The sequence below is a fragment of the Pithys albifrons genome, chromosome 10, assembly GCF_047495875.1.
Source record: "Pithys albifrons albifrons isolate INPA30051 chromosome 10, PitAlb_v1, whole genome shotgun sequence".
NCBI lineage: Eukaryota > Metazoa > Chordata > Aves > Passeriformes > Thamnophilidae > Pithys > Pithys albifrons.
Window position 1 is genome coordinate 32,707,930 of NC_092467.1, and position 14,226 is coordinate 32,722,155.

The following is a 14,226-nucleotide window of genomic DNA, read 5'->3' on the forward strand; positions in this document are numbered from 1 at the left end:
GTGAGGGGGCTGGTGCTGGTCCTGCTGGCTGAGCAGATCCCTTGGACTCTCATTTAAATTTTTTTTTCTCTCTAATGCATATGTTTTCGTGAGCTAAAACTGCTGTTTGATGTTTTTGGTGACCTGCCCACAGTGAGCAGTGGGGATGGTGTTGCTGGTGGGGTGACAAGCTGTGCCCAGCGGTCCCAGCATCTCCCACCCCCTCCGTGGGGCTTCCCTTGTGAAAGAGCCAAAATCAGGGCTCTGGGGAACTCCAAATGGGGCAGCCAGGAGGAGGATCCCAGACTGCAAGTGTTGCACCTCCAGCTCTCTGCAAATCAGATCATTGAATCATAGAATATCCTGAGCTGGAAGGGACCCATCACAATCATTGATTCAACTCCTGGCCCTGCACAGGACACTCCAACAATCCCACCTTATCCCTGAGGGTGTTGTCCAAACCCTCCTGGAGCTCTGGCAGCCTTGGGGCTGTGCCCACTGCCCTGGGGAGCCTGGTCAGGGCCCACCACCCTCTGGGGGAAGGACCTTTTCCTGAGCTGCAACCCAAACCAAGCATCAGGTGCTGTGTTGCCAGGATTTGGCCTGGCCAAAGCCAGGTGGGGGACAGGCAGGGATAGATGGGGTTTGGGACCCACTCAGGGAAAGCCCAAGCATCTCTTTGTTCAAGGTGAGGGTGGGCACAGATGCTGGGTGAGCATCCATGAAAATCCATAGTGAAGGAAGGGGTGCTTCTAATTCCTGGGTTTATTTGCAGAAAGAGGAAAAGCTGAGGTGGAAGGTGTATGGGGATGGGCAGGTTGGGGACCACTGTGGGTCCTGGGGAGCTGGGACACCCCAGCCCAGCTGGGGCTGCCTGTAGCCCTGTGCTTGCTACAGGGTCCATCTCCAACACTCTCCCTCTCTGTTCCCAGTGGCAAAGTCCGACGGAGTTTGCCCAAGAGCCTGTGCAGGGTTGTTCCATTCTCGTGTCCTCCGTGCTGCTCTGGTGTGCTTTCCTCGTGGTTGCATGTCAGTCTGAATAACTCATGGCAAAGAAAGAAGCTGTTGCTCCTGTGTCAGTGCCCCTTCCCCCATTTCTCTCGTTGAACCCTCTCTGTCTCTCCGTTGATACAAACGCGCTGCTTGGTTTCGGTTGGGATCCGTGTTTTCATTCTTTGTGTTTGTTTTTTTTTTTTCTTTCCTTGTCGTTTCTTCTGCTTGTGTTATCAGAGGATGATGCTTTTATTGACAAACTGCCCGCGTTTGAAAGGCGCAGTGAAACGCCGGCAGGTACTGTACTGGCAGGGAGCTCTGCGGCCCCTCCGCCCCGGGGCGGGCGGCACCCACCGCTCGCAGCACCTTGCATGACAGTTTCTCAGTGACCAAAAGGACTCGGAGGTGCAAGACTGTCACCTCCTGAATTCAAAAGCGTTAATTTAACAGCTCCAAAAGCTGTTTCCATACCCCTCCCCACCCCGAGTTGTTTCAGCAGTACCTGGTGGCCAACGTGGCTTTGGAGGCGGTGAGAGAGCGGGGAGCAGGTTGTGGTGGGAAAGGGAAGATTCCAGCTAGGCAGCTGCTGCTCTGTGTGCGTGTGTCTGGTTATCTGCAAGTGTTATGTCCTGAAATGCAGCAGAGAACACCCTGTCTCACTGTCACTGTCACCGGTGTGGCATGCGGAGCAGCATCCCGCCGGGAATGCTGGCGGAGGCGGCGCCGGAGGCGAGGAGGACACGGCATGTTTGCCCAGATCAGCGCAGTTAGAACATGCTAACAGAGTGCATGAGCCGACAAGCCTCTTCTACTGTAGCCAAAAAAAAAAAACCAACAAAAAGAAACCCCCTCAAAACTCCTTACCAAGCAAAACGACTCTTCCATCTGGGCTTCCATAGCTTTGCTTTCTGCTTTCTGTCTCCCAAGCCAGCGCCGAGTTCAAAGCCCCCGTCCCTGCACGTGAACGGCTTGCAGCGCCTCGCCCCCTCCCCGTAGCGAGATAAATGACCTGCTCTGTGACTCACACTGTGTCCTTCTCTCTCCCTCTCCTTAACCTTTCCCATCCCGCTTCAACTCCCGGCCATACAGAGAATGAACAGCCTTCCCTCGTTTGGTTTGACAGAGGAAAGTTTTATTTGACTTTCGAAGGTAAGTAGTGCACAGCAGCATCCCCGGTAACGACTCGCTCCCCTCGCTCTCGCTCTCTCACTCCCGGGGCTCCCTCCCACGGCTCCATCCAGTCCAGCTTCCCGTGCCAAATGCTATGGCTACTTAGATGACATCGCAAGTGCAACCAGAACAATTTTGATTTGGTTTGTGCCATTTGTCCCCGTGATCTCTTTCCTCGTTTATTTCTTTAAAAAAAAAAACAACAACGAACAAAATCCAACCCAAACAAACCAAAACCCAAACAAACATTCCGAATATTCCCGTTCGGAGGCTGCGGTGAAAACCAGAGAGCGGAACCTCTTGCACTGCCGAGGAACTTGACTCTGTCAGCCAGGGCTTCTCTCCACTCTCCCTCACGAGCTGCTCGTTACCCAGAGCGGGCTGGGCCACGGTGCTGTCAGTGAAATCCAAAGGGTGTCGGGTTCTCTGCCGAGCCGGAGCCTCCTCCCCACCCCTCACTTCAGTTTTTGGGAGCTGAAACACTGTCAGGTTGTGCTGCTGGAGTGGCTGGTTGAAGGTCTTGGGGTCCCCTGTGGATGAGAAGGAGCGTTGGGGAGGATACAAGGAGGGGGAAAACTCATTGCTTGTTCTCCAAGCAGCGTCACATCTCAGACAGGACAGAGCCATGAGTGTCTGGGCAGCACATCCTGCTCAGAGAACACCGAGGCTTTGGGAGAAGCCTCCAAGCCAACATTTTGCTTTTAAACCAAAGAAAAGCAGGAGGTTTGCCTGCAGCAGGGATGGGTGCTCTACATCCTCAAGGGAGCCCTTTGGAGCTGTTGGTGGTTGCAGGTAGGGCTGGGGTGAGCTGGAGGATGCTGCTGGCCCAGGACATGCCACAGCACTGTTCCCATGTGTGATTCCCAAAGTGAGTCTCTCCCACCAAAGAGTTGAGTGGCCTGGGATGGCACTGCCAGCCCACTGAGCACGGGCTGCTTGGGATCATGGAGCAAAGCCCATCCTGGTGAGAGTGAAGGAGCAGCAGCAGCACCAGAAGGCAGGGAATGAGGTGCTGTTGACCAGGGAGTTGGTTCCTTCCTTTCCTCCCTTTTACTTGACCCAAAGTCCCTGCTCCAACAGACCCTGCTTTGATGGTCCTCACTCCAATGGCAGCTCCCAGCTTAGATCCAGGAGGAGCTGCTTCTTCCTGATCTCACTGCAGGTTCCCAGCTATAAACCCCTTCCTGGGTTTCCTTTCCCAGGTGCCTCCTGCCTGTCCAGAGCTCCAGGGAGAGCACCAGTATTCCAGATTGTGCCTCCCCCCTGCTCTGTTCTTCCTGCTCCCCTTGCTCAGCCCAGCACCAGCACTGTGAGCACAGCCACCTTTGGGGGGGTTTCTTGTGGGTTTGAGTATTTGTGCCATGGGATGGTGCACTGGAACTCTTGCACTCAGTTCTGGCAGTGTGAAGGATCTGGAGCAGGGGTGCAGCAGGACTGCAGGAGTATGGCCCTGCCTCTGGGCCCAGCTCTTGTCCCAGCAAGGAGCTCTCTCACTTCCCCACACTGGATTTCCTAATTTATTTCTAAATCTCTCAGCCCAGCTTTAAAACACCCCAAACTTCAATGCTCATCTGCAGGGCAGTGAGAGGAGACCTGCTGTGCTTGGCATCTGTAATTCTCAAGGCATGGAAGGCCAGAAGGGCAATTATAGTTTCTTTCTGGATTTGGGGGGTGTTTTTGTGCCAAGATCTGTGTATTTGCTGAACGTGGGGTAGTTTGTTCGTGTGGGAAAGGATTTGGGGATGTTCTTCTGGCCAGGATTCCTGGCACTCATCTCCTTACTCCACAGCTGTATTTTCCATCCTTGTGTAGGGAAAAATAAGGCAAACCAACCTAGTCCACTGTTTATGGCTGGATCCAAACCTCCATAAAGTGGATTTTTTTTCCACCATCATTATCAGGTCATTTGCCCTGAATGAAAAGCTTCTAAAAATGATTTCTGAAGCAGTCACTGAAAAGTCAGGGTTTGGTGGATGTGTGCTGTGGTAACTGGACTTGTCTGCAGTTTCTGGAAAATCATTCCAATGCTTACAATAGATTATACTTTCCTTTTTTAGTAAAAACCTTAGTGTGAAAGGTTATTTATTCTCTGAAGCCATAAAGAGAAGAATATGCAGGTTCACAAAGAAGAATGGAGAGAACCAAGAACCCCAATTCCATCCACATGGTTTTTATTCAAAGCTGGAATAGAAATGAGGATGTTTTGTTGCTGTTCTGCTCAGCTGAACTCAGATTCCCACAGCCCAGCTGAGCCTGGTGATGGGGATTCACGAGACCAGCCTGTTTATTCCTGCACAGATGAGTTTTCATTCTGGAGAACCAAAGAGTCTCATGTACATGCAGAGGAATGGGGGGAAATGAGAGATGGGAAATCAGGGAAAAGGCCTGTTGGTGTGGGAGGCACCTGCCCCTCATTCCATGCTCTGGTGCAGGGTCCAGGCTAAATTCAGTTGCCATTGAGAGGTTTTATTCCCCTCCCAAAGAATAACTATTAAATTGCCAAGGATTGCAGCCAAAGCCCTTCTTCCCACCCTCTCTGAGATAACCTCCTGCTCCTCTTCTGTCACCTCCAGTTTTCCCCCTCCATAACCAGCCTGCATTGGTTCTTTTGAATCCCATCTCTGTTTCTGGGGGGACGCCATGGGAATCATTGCTGAGGGTGTGGGGAGCAAGGACACACTCTCTGATCTCCCAGCAGTGATGGTATGGACAGAATTCATGTGAGATATGTTACCCCAGCAGTCCATGGTGCTCCCCATGGCTCTGCATGTTCTTCCTGTCACAGAACCAGGAAACCTGAGTGTCCCGTGGGTGTGGGAGCTGCCCACGCTCTCACACGTGGCTGGCACCGACACGGGATGTTCATCCTGGTGGACAGCAGGGCTGTGGCCCCAGGAGCAGAAGGCTAGGGAGCCCCAGGAGCAGAAGGCTGGGGAGCCCCAGGAGCAGAAGGCTGGGGAGCCCCAGGAGCAGGAGGCTGGGGAGCCCCAGGAGCAGGAGGCCTGGGGAGCCCCAGGAGCAGGAGGCTGGGGAGCCCCAGGAGCAGGAGGCTGGGGAGCCCCAGGAGCAGAAGGCCTGGGGAGCCCCAGGAGCAGGAGGCTGGGGAGCCCCAGGAGCAGAAGGCTGGGGAGCCCCAGGAGCAGAAGGCTGGGGAGCCCCAGGAGCAGAAGGCCTGGGGAGCCCCAGGAGCAGAAGGCCTGGGGAGCCCCAAGAGCAGAAGGCCTGGGGAGCCCCAGGAGCAGGAGGCCTGGGGAGCCCCAGGAGCAGGAGGCCTGGGGAGCCCCAGGAGCAGGAGGCTGGGGAGCCCCAGGAGCAGGAGGCTGGGGAGCCCCAGGAGCAGAAGGCTGGGGAGCCCCAGGAGCAGGAGGCCTGGGGAGCCCCAGGAGCAGGAGGCCTGGGGAGCCCCAGGAGCAGGAGGCTGGGGAGCCCCAGGAGCAGGAGGCCTGGGGAGCCCCAGGCTGCCTCTCTGGGCTCTGCAGGAGGATGACTGTGTGTGTGGTGATGGGTTTGATGTGTGTGGGTGAGATGCTCCAGCTGCCCCTCCCGTGTGCCGGGACACTCTGATGCACTTCCTGAGCATCCTCATTCCGGCTGCAGCTGGAGCCACTTATTCCCCCGAGCCTCTTAAGATGTAAAGCTGAGGTAGACATGTGGCTACATCAATTTTTTACACCCTTTGAGGCTACATTAGAGATTTGAAGGGAGAATCCCATCACTGGAGAGACTCATCTGTGCCTCTAGGAGAGAGCACTTGGAGTTTATCCATTAACACCCGGGTGCCTCAAGAAGGTGTGAAGAATCCTCCTTGTTGGCAAATACAGCACTTTTTTTCAATTGCTGTATCAAAATTCAACGTGTGACTGTAGTGACAGAAGTGCTTTCCCCAGGAGATGTTACACACCCTGATTTGCTGCACCCACCCCCTGTTATTTACTCACAGTGGTGGGAAGCAGCAGATGAAGAAGGGAAGGGATAATTTGGGAGGATAACCCAAGCAGAAGAGCAGGAGCTCATCAGGAACATGCCACTTTTTGCTTTGCTTTCCCCTGGCCCTGCTTCCTGCAGAGGTGCTGCCCTTTCCTGGGCTGGCATCAGAATTCCTACAGCTTTGGCTGGAGCTGGCATGTGCTTGCATGTTCCAAACAAACTCCAGGCTGGATTCATCGCCCCTTTCACCCTCCTGACTCAGACCCTGGTGAGGAAGGTGATGGAGTGAGGGGTGTCAGTGTCCCCAGGTAGGGTGTCCCTCTGGAGACCTTTCTCATTCCTGATTTGGGGCAGAATAATCCTCATGCTTAACCTGATGTACAGAATGTGATATGAACAAAAATGCTCCAAAATGGTGCATTGCAGGAAATAGATGAGGCTGAACTGGCAGTGCCAGGGCAGGGGGGTGACCTCTCCAGGGTTTTTTGGGTGCCCATGGAATGAGCATCTTGTACACTGGGTGGGTGACCTGACACTAAGCCAGGCTGATCTCTGGACACTTTCCATGGGGAAGAGGTGATGGCTTTGCTGTGCCAACAGCTGCCATGCTCTCCCCTTGGTGGTGGGCATGGGCAGTGGGAAGTGGTGCCTCTCACAGCATTTCAGGCATAGGTGGGACTTCTGAGGTGCACTTGCAGTGGTGATTTCATCCTCAAATGTCTTTTGGAGGCCAGAATTCCTGGCCAGCAAAGGGAAAGCTGCAGGTGATCCTGCAGGGCTGAAATGTTTCAGAGTCTGGTGAGGGTTCATGGCTGCACAGCATGAGCCAAGCAAATTTTCCCCCTTTTTTATCATGGAATCCTAGGCTGGTTTGGGATGGAAGGGACCTTAAAGCTCATCTTGTTCCTCCCCCTGCTGTGAGCAGAGACACCTTTCACTGTCCCAGGTTGCTCCAAGCCCTGTCCAGCCTGGCCTTGGACACTGCCAGGGATGGGGCAGCCACAGCTGCTCTGGGCAACCTGTGCCTCTGTTTTCTTTTCAGATTTCTGGCGACTTGCAGGTTTTCTGTAGGGTACTGTGGGCTCTGTGGGGTGAGTGGGGTGCAGAGGGTCTGCCTGGCACACTGGGCAGGAGAGGAGAGGGGACTGCAGGAGTGCCCACAGCCTGGGGTTCAGGCAGCACCAGGGGGAGGCTGCAGCCATCCTGCTCTCCCACGGGCAGCCTGAGCTCTCCGGTGATGAACAACGACCCCCCCAAGCCCCTTTTTCTGGGGCCCAGAGACCAACTGCAAAAACTGTCATGCAAAGCCTGCCGTGTGGCAGCCCCCGCATGCTGCTCCTGCCTGGGGCTCCTCCATCCTTTTCTTTGCTTGCTTTTGGAGGGGAGGGACAGACGATTTTGAACCATTTTTAAAGCCTCATCCAAAGCCTGGGGGATGTTTTCTTATTGTTTGCCCATGAATTAGGCTGGGGGTCCTGGCGAGCTGCCCCTCGCCCCGGGCTGGGGGAGTGGGGCTGTTTCTCTCTGTGGGTACAAAGTGGGGTGTTTGCTCTTTTGCAGGGTCGTCACGGGGGCCCAGCCCCCTCACCATGGGGGCACAGGACACCCTGCCCGTCGCTGCCGCCTTCACAGAGACCGTCAATGCGTATTTCAAAGGGGCCGACCCCAACAAGTAGGTGCTAACTGACCGACGGGGGCTGGGTGTCTGTGTGGGGTTCTGGGCTGGGCACAGGCTTGGGCTGCTTTGGTGATCATCTCGAGGGATGGGGAGGTGGAGCAGGAGGTGATTTGGGCTCAGCATGACCCTGAGATTAGCTCAGTTGGTTAAAACTTGGTTGTAATAATGCCAAGGTCATGTGTTCAATCCCCTGTATGGGCCATTGACTTAAGAGTTGGACTCGATGATCCTTGTGGGTCCTTCCAACTCAGAATAGTCTGTGAGTCTGTGTTGGGCTGTCAATGCACTCCTGCAGTGCCCCGTGCCCATCGATGCCATCCCTACCAGCCTGTCAGCCTTTGTGCTGCTTCTGCTCACTCTGAGACCACAACAGTCTCGGTACCCCAGGGGGGAGTGCAGGGCTGTCAGCACACCATCCATGGTGCAAACCCTCCCTTCCTGCTCGATTCTGAGCCCCCCTTTCCTCCTCCCTCGGCCTCTGTGTGGCACTGCAGGTGCATCGTGAAGATCACGGGGGAGATGGTGCTGTCGTTTCCAGCGGGCATCACCCGACACTTTGCCAACAACCCCACTCCGGCGGTGCTCACCTTCCGTGTGCTGAACTACAACAGGCTGGAGCACGTCCTGCCAAACCCCCAGCTCCTCTGCTGGTAAGGCCCCACCTCACCTCCATCCCAAAGGAAGGTGGATTTCCAGAAATGTAGAGGACTCTGCAGAAACACACAGACTGAGGTGGCTGCCTTGGAAACCTGCCCTGATTTTGGGAAGGAAAGTGTCAAGTCCCTTAAATATTTCATAGAGTCACAGAAAGGCTTGGGTTGGAAGGGACCTTAAAGCCCATCTCATCCCACCCCCTGCCATGGGCAGGGACACCTCCCACCAGCCCAGGGTGCTCCAAGCCCTGCCCAGCCTGGCCTGGGACACTCCCAGGGCTGGGGCAGCCACAGCTTCTCTGGGCACCTGTACCAGGGCCTGCCCACCCTCCCAGCCAACAATTCCTTCCCAATATCCCATCTAGCCCTGTCCTCTGGCAGTGGGAAGCCATTCCCTGTGTCCTGTCCCTCCACCCCTTGTCCCCAGTCCCTCTTCAGCTTTTCTGGAGCCCCTTCAGGCCCTGGCAGGGGCTCTCAGGTCTCCCTGGAGACTCTTCTGCTGTTGTTCCCCAGGGCTGGAGGCAGCTCTGCAGGGGGGTCTCACCTGAGTGGGGCAGAGGGGCAGGATTGTCCCCTCATCTGCTTCCCACACTGTGGGATCAGCCCAGGGCATGGAGGGTTTCTGGCCAGGGCATGTTGAGTTTCTCACCACCAACACTCACGCCCTGGTCCTTCTCCTCAGGGCTGCTCCCAGTCCGTTCTCTCCTCAGCCTGTGTTTGTGCTGGGACTGCTCTGATCTGTGTGCAGGACTGGTGGTGTTTGGTTGTGTTGGACTCATGAGCTCCATGTTTTCTGGAGTGCTGCCGCTGAGCACAGCCCAGGCAGAGCCTCAGCAGGGAGGAGCCAAGTGCTTGGCTTGTCCTTTGCTCTGCTCATTAAACCTCCTCTTTGCAAAATGAGATGACCTGTGGGTTACATCTGCTGTGCCTCCCTGGAGGCAGCTGAGGACAAGCTGGAGATGTGGGGGGGGGAGCCAACACTCCCATGGATGTGGGACTGAGTGTGGCCCCAGCTGGTGGCTGCTGTCCCATGAGCTCTGTAGAATCATAGAATGGATTGGGTTGGAAATGACCTCCGAGATCATCGAGTCCAACCCTTGGTCCAACTCCAGTCCCTTTACCAGATCATGGCACTCAGTGCCACGTCCAGTCTGTGTTTAAAAATCTCTAGGGATGGTGAATCCACCCCCTCTCTGGGCAGCCCATTCCAATCCCTGAGCACTCTCTCTGTAAAGAATTATTTTCTCATCTCCAACTTCAATTTCCCCTGGCAGAGCTTGAGCCCATCGTGCCCCCCTGTCCTATTGCTGAGTGCCTGGGAGAAGAGACCAACCCCCACCTGGCCACAACTTCCCTTCAGGCAGTTCCAGACAGTGCTGAGGTCACCTCTGAGCCTCCTCTTCTCCAGGCTGAACACCCCCAGCTCCCTCAGCCTCTCCCCACAGGGCTTGTGCTCCAGTCCCTTCTTCAGCCTCGTTGCTCTTCTCTGGCCCCGCTCCAGCCCCTCAATGTCCTTCCTGAGCTGAGGGGCCCAGAACTGAACACAACACTCAAGGTGTGGCCTCCCCAAGGCAGAGTCCAGGGGAAGGGTCACTGCCCTGGCCCTGCTGGCCATGCTAGTTTGGATCCAGGCCAGGATCCCATTGGCCTTCTTGGCCACCTGGGCACACTGGTGGCTCCTGTTGAGCTTCCTGTCCCTCAGTTCCCCCAGGTCCCTCTGCCTGGCTGCTCTCCAGCCACTCTGTGCCCAGCCTGGAGCGCTGCAGGGCTTGGGGTGGCCAAAGGGCAGGACCTGCACTTGGCCTTGTTGAACCTCATCCCATTGGAATCAGCCCATCCCTCAAGTCCATCCAGATCCCTCTGCAGAGCCCTCCTGCCTTCCAGCAGGTCCACACTCCCTCCCAACTTGGTGTCATCAGCAAATTTGCTGCTGATGGACTCAATCCCCTCATCTAAATCATCAATAAAGATGTTAATTAAACAGGACTGGACCCAACACAGACCCCTGGGGAACAGCTTTCTCCTGCTAAGGCAGGCTCTGTAAAGGGTTAATTCTCCCTCTGTGCAGTGACAACGTGCAGAGTGACACCAGCTCGAAGGAGTTCTGGGTCAACATGCCAAATCTGATGACTCACCTAAAGAAGGTATCGGAACAGAAACCTCAAGCCACCTATTACAATGTGGATATGCTCAAGTACCAGGTAGGGGTTTTTTTGTAAGATAAAACTGTGCCAAAAGAAATGTGTGCTGAATTATAGACTGTCACAGGTTTGGCCCAGCTGTTGCTAACCCTGGACTGGCCCCCCTTCCCCCTTCCAGAACCTTCCCAGCAAAGGAAAGGAAAATAAAACTGAAAAGAAACGCACTCTAAAGAAACTGAACTGAATTAAAAAAGAATAAATTATATTTACTAACATTTACAAACCACACTGTATACACAATACACAGGATCCCACCCCCCAGGGGAGAGGGGAAGGGAGAAAAGGGGATTGATTAGGTGGAAAACAGGGAAGACACCAACCCAACCCAAAGAAACTGAATGAATCAAAATAAACACAATGAAAAACCTCAAAGAAGGGGAACAAGAATGAAACAATCTCACCCAGGACAGGAGAACCACCAGGGACCGGAGGGACCAGACTCCAACCACCTCCCTCCAGCTCCTCAGCCAAGGAAGGGAAAAAAAGAAAACAACAAAACCACTCCCCCCCTGCTACATGGAAGACCCGTGTGGAAATACTTGTAACTTCCTTAGATACGATGGTTACTGAGGGAGCCATGGGGCAAACCATTACACAGACATAAAAGATGGTGTTTCCCTAGTGCAGAGTGCAGCTAACGTGAGGTGGGGGCATGTTATCCCACCAGTCCCTGCTTGTGGCATAGATGGTGTGGCCTCGAGCCCAGTCCTGAGTGTCGGTGGGAGGACAAGGCGCTGCCTCCTCTGCCACCGAATGCGATGGGCGCGTCTGTAAAACGGGATTTCTCCCTCCAGCCCTACGGAAACTAAATGTTTTTTCTGTCATTTTGGAAGGTATCTGCCCAGGGTATTCAGTCTACTCCATTAAACCTTGCAGTGAGCTGGCGGTGTGACCCTGCAAGCACTGACCTCCGCATCGACTACAAATACAATACAGAGGCAATGACCACACCGGTCGCTCTAAACAACGTCCAGTTCCTCGTCCCCGTCGACGGAGGAGTAACCAAACTTCAAGCTGTGCTTCCTCCTGCTGTCTGGTAGGGATTGCCCATCTGACAAAGAGCTCCTTCCCTCTCTCTGCTGTGTCCCCACCTAGAACTGCCACACTGGCTGCAGGAGCTGCCTCAGAAGGGCTGTGGGTGGGAGCTGGGGGCACTCTGGGAACCCAACCCTCCTCTGGCAGGAGGAAGGCTGCAACCCCACTCTGATTTATTTTTGCTTGCCATTCCCACAAGAAAATGGTCAGAGTTAAATGCATGTGTGTGGGCAGCAAAGCATCAGCACTTATTTTGTGTTTTGGCTGCTTTGTCTGGGCCTCAGAGGGATGCAGGGCCATCACTGCCATAGGCATGGGCACACCTGCCCAGAGCAGCTGTGGCTGCCCCATCCCTGGAAGTGCCCAAGGCCAGGTTGGACAGGGCTTGGAGCACCGTGGGACAGTGGAAGGTGTCCCTGCCCATGGCAGGGGGTGGAATGAGATGAGCTCTAAGGTCCCCTCCAACCAAACCAGTCTGGGATTCTGTGAGGATCCTATGGAGGGATGCACGGCTGTTGCTGCCATAGGCACTGGCATGAACATTTCCAGCAGGGCACAGCGCTGCCTCTTGCCCATCACTCACCTGCCATCCAGGAACAGCATTTTCCTGCTCAGCTCATACAGTCATAGAATGATATTGGTTGCAAAAGCCTTCTAAGACTGTTGAGTCCAGCCATTAACCCAGTGCTGCCAGACCCATCAGGTCAAACACAAATCCAAGCTCCCAGAATTGCAGGTCCAGAGAGAAGCACTGGAGCAGTTCCCCCCACCCTCAGCCCACACAGCCTTTAGCAAAATTCAAATGACTCCTTGGCAATTTCTTGTTTCCTACAGAAATGCTCTTCTTCATGTGTTTTTAGGAATGCTGAACAGCAAAGGATATTGTGGAAGATCCCTGATATCTCTCAGAAGTCAGAAAATGGAGGTAATCCTGTAAATGTGCATGTTATTAACTCTGAATCCTTCCCTCAGTCCCTGCCCCGTTTATCAGGCGGGCACACACGCCCAGACTCGGATTCCTGCTGGGGCTTGCTGGGGAGAGTGCTATTTAAAGCAGAGCTTAGCAAAGCAGGGCTACGTGCCACTGGTGCTGCTTTGCCAACTGCCTTGGCAGCACAGGAGGGTTTTAACACACCAGCTTTGGATGTGGTGGTTTGCCAAGTCCTTTGGCCATTGACCCTCAGTATTTGAAGGCTGAAGCCCCACATTGTGTCCCCGTTGAGGTGGCCACTGTCTGCCACGAGTGGCTTCTTCATGTGTAAACCACATGCTCAGCTCCTCTGTATTTATTGCTGGGGTGTCTGAGGAGTCAAATTCTCCTGTGGGGATAAGGGGGATTTGTCCTCTGCCCCAAAGGGTTGGGGAGCACCTTGGGAGTGAGCTTTGCTTGGGGTGCTTTGGGCATCTCACGGAATCCCAGGACATGCTGAGTTGGAGGGACCCACAAGGAACATCCAGTCCAACCCTCAGCCCTGCCCAGGCCCAGCCCCAGGAGTCACTCCCTGTGCCCCAGAGCATCATCCAAACCCTCCTGGAGCTCTGGCAGCCTTGGGGCTGTGCCCACTGCCCTGGGGAGCCTGGGCAGTGCCCACCACCCTCTGGGGGAAGGGCCTTTCCCTGAGATCCCACCTGACCCTGCCCTGGCACAGCTCCAGCCATTCCCTGTGCCCTGTTCCTGCCCTGGCACAGCTCCAGCCATTCCCTGTGCCCTGTCCCTGCCCTGGCACAGCTCCAGCCATTCCCTGTGCCCTGTCCCTGCCCTGGCACAGCTCCAGCCATTCTCTGGGTGCTGTCCCTGCCCTGGCACAGCTCCAGCCATTCCCTGTGCCCTGTCCCTGCCCTGGCACAGCTCCAGCCATTCCCTGAGTGCTGTCCCTGCCCTGGCACAGCTCCAGCCCTTCCCTGGGTGCTGTCCCTGCCCTGGCACAGCTCCAGCCATTCTCTGGGTGCTGTCCCTGCCCTGGCACAGCTCCAGCCATTCCCTGGGTGGTGTCCCTGGTCCCACAGGGCAGAGCTCAGTGCCTGCCCCTCCCAAGAAAGGTGTGACTGCAATGAGGTCTCCCCTCAGTCTCCTCTCCTGCAGCTGAACACACCAAGTGCCCTCAGTGCCCTCTCACACTGCCCCTCCAGACCCTGCCCCATCTCCCTTGCCCCCTTTGGACACTCTCTAATGTCTCAATATCTTTCTTCTATTGTGATGAACCTGTAAGAAGGATATTGAGCTATCAGAGAGCTTTGCTGGCAACCCCCATGCTGGGATGCTCCGTGTGGCTCTCCAGGCTCACAGGGGTTTGTGTGGCTCCTGGTTGCAGGTGTGGGGTCCCTGCTGGCACGGTTCCAGCTGGCAGAGGGGCCGAGCAGCCCAGCCCCGCTGGCCGTGCAGTTCACCAGCGAGGGCAGCACCCTGTCCAGCTGCGACATCGAGCTCGTGGGCGCCGGCTACCGCTTCTCCCTCATCAAGAAGAGGTTTGCAGCAGGTAAGTGCCTCACCAGAGGCTCCTCTGGGTGTGGGGGTGTCCCTAAAGGGCCCCTCTGGCCGTGCTGGGGTGCTGGGAATGCTCCTGCCCTGTGTTTGTTGGCTGCTCAAACC

The 14,226-nt window shown here is 55.3% G+C and overlaps 1 protein-coding gene across 1 annotated transcript in view; it reads left to right on the top strand.

Annotated features, from left to right (window-relative positions):
* The window catches only part of SGIP1 (SH3GL interacting endocytic adaptor 1), a 61,400-nt gene that overhangs the window by 43,840 nt on the left and 3,334 nt on the right, over positions 1–14,226 (top strand). Inside the window, exons 17-23 of the mRNA XM_071564911.1 lie at positions 2,062–2,121; positions 7,630–7,741; positions 8,242–8,397; positions 10,469–10,601; positions 11,435–11,637; positions 12,497–12,561; positions 13,949–14,113. Of these exons, the coding sequence (XP_071421012.1) occupies positions 2,062–2,121; positions 7,630–7,741; positions 8,242–8,397; positions 10,469–10,601; positions 11,435–11,637; positions 12,497–12,561; positions 13,949–14,113 (894 nt within the window). The remainder of the gene's footprint in view (positions 1–2,061; positions 2,122–7,629; positions 7,742–8,241; positions 8,398–10,468; positions 10,602–11,434; positions 11,638–12,496; positions 12,562–13,948; positions 14,114–14,226) is intronic.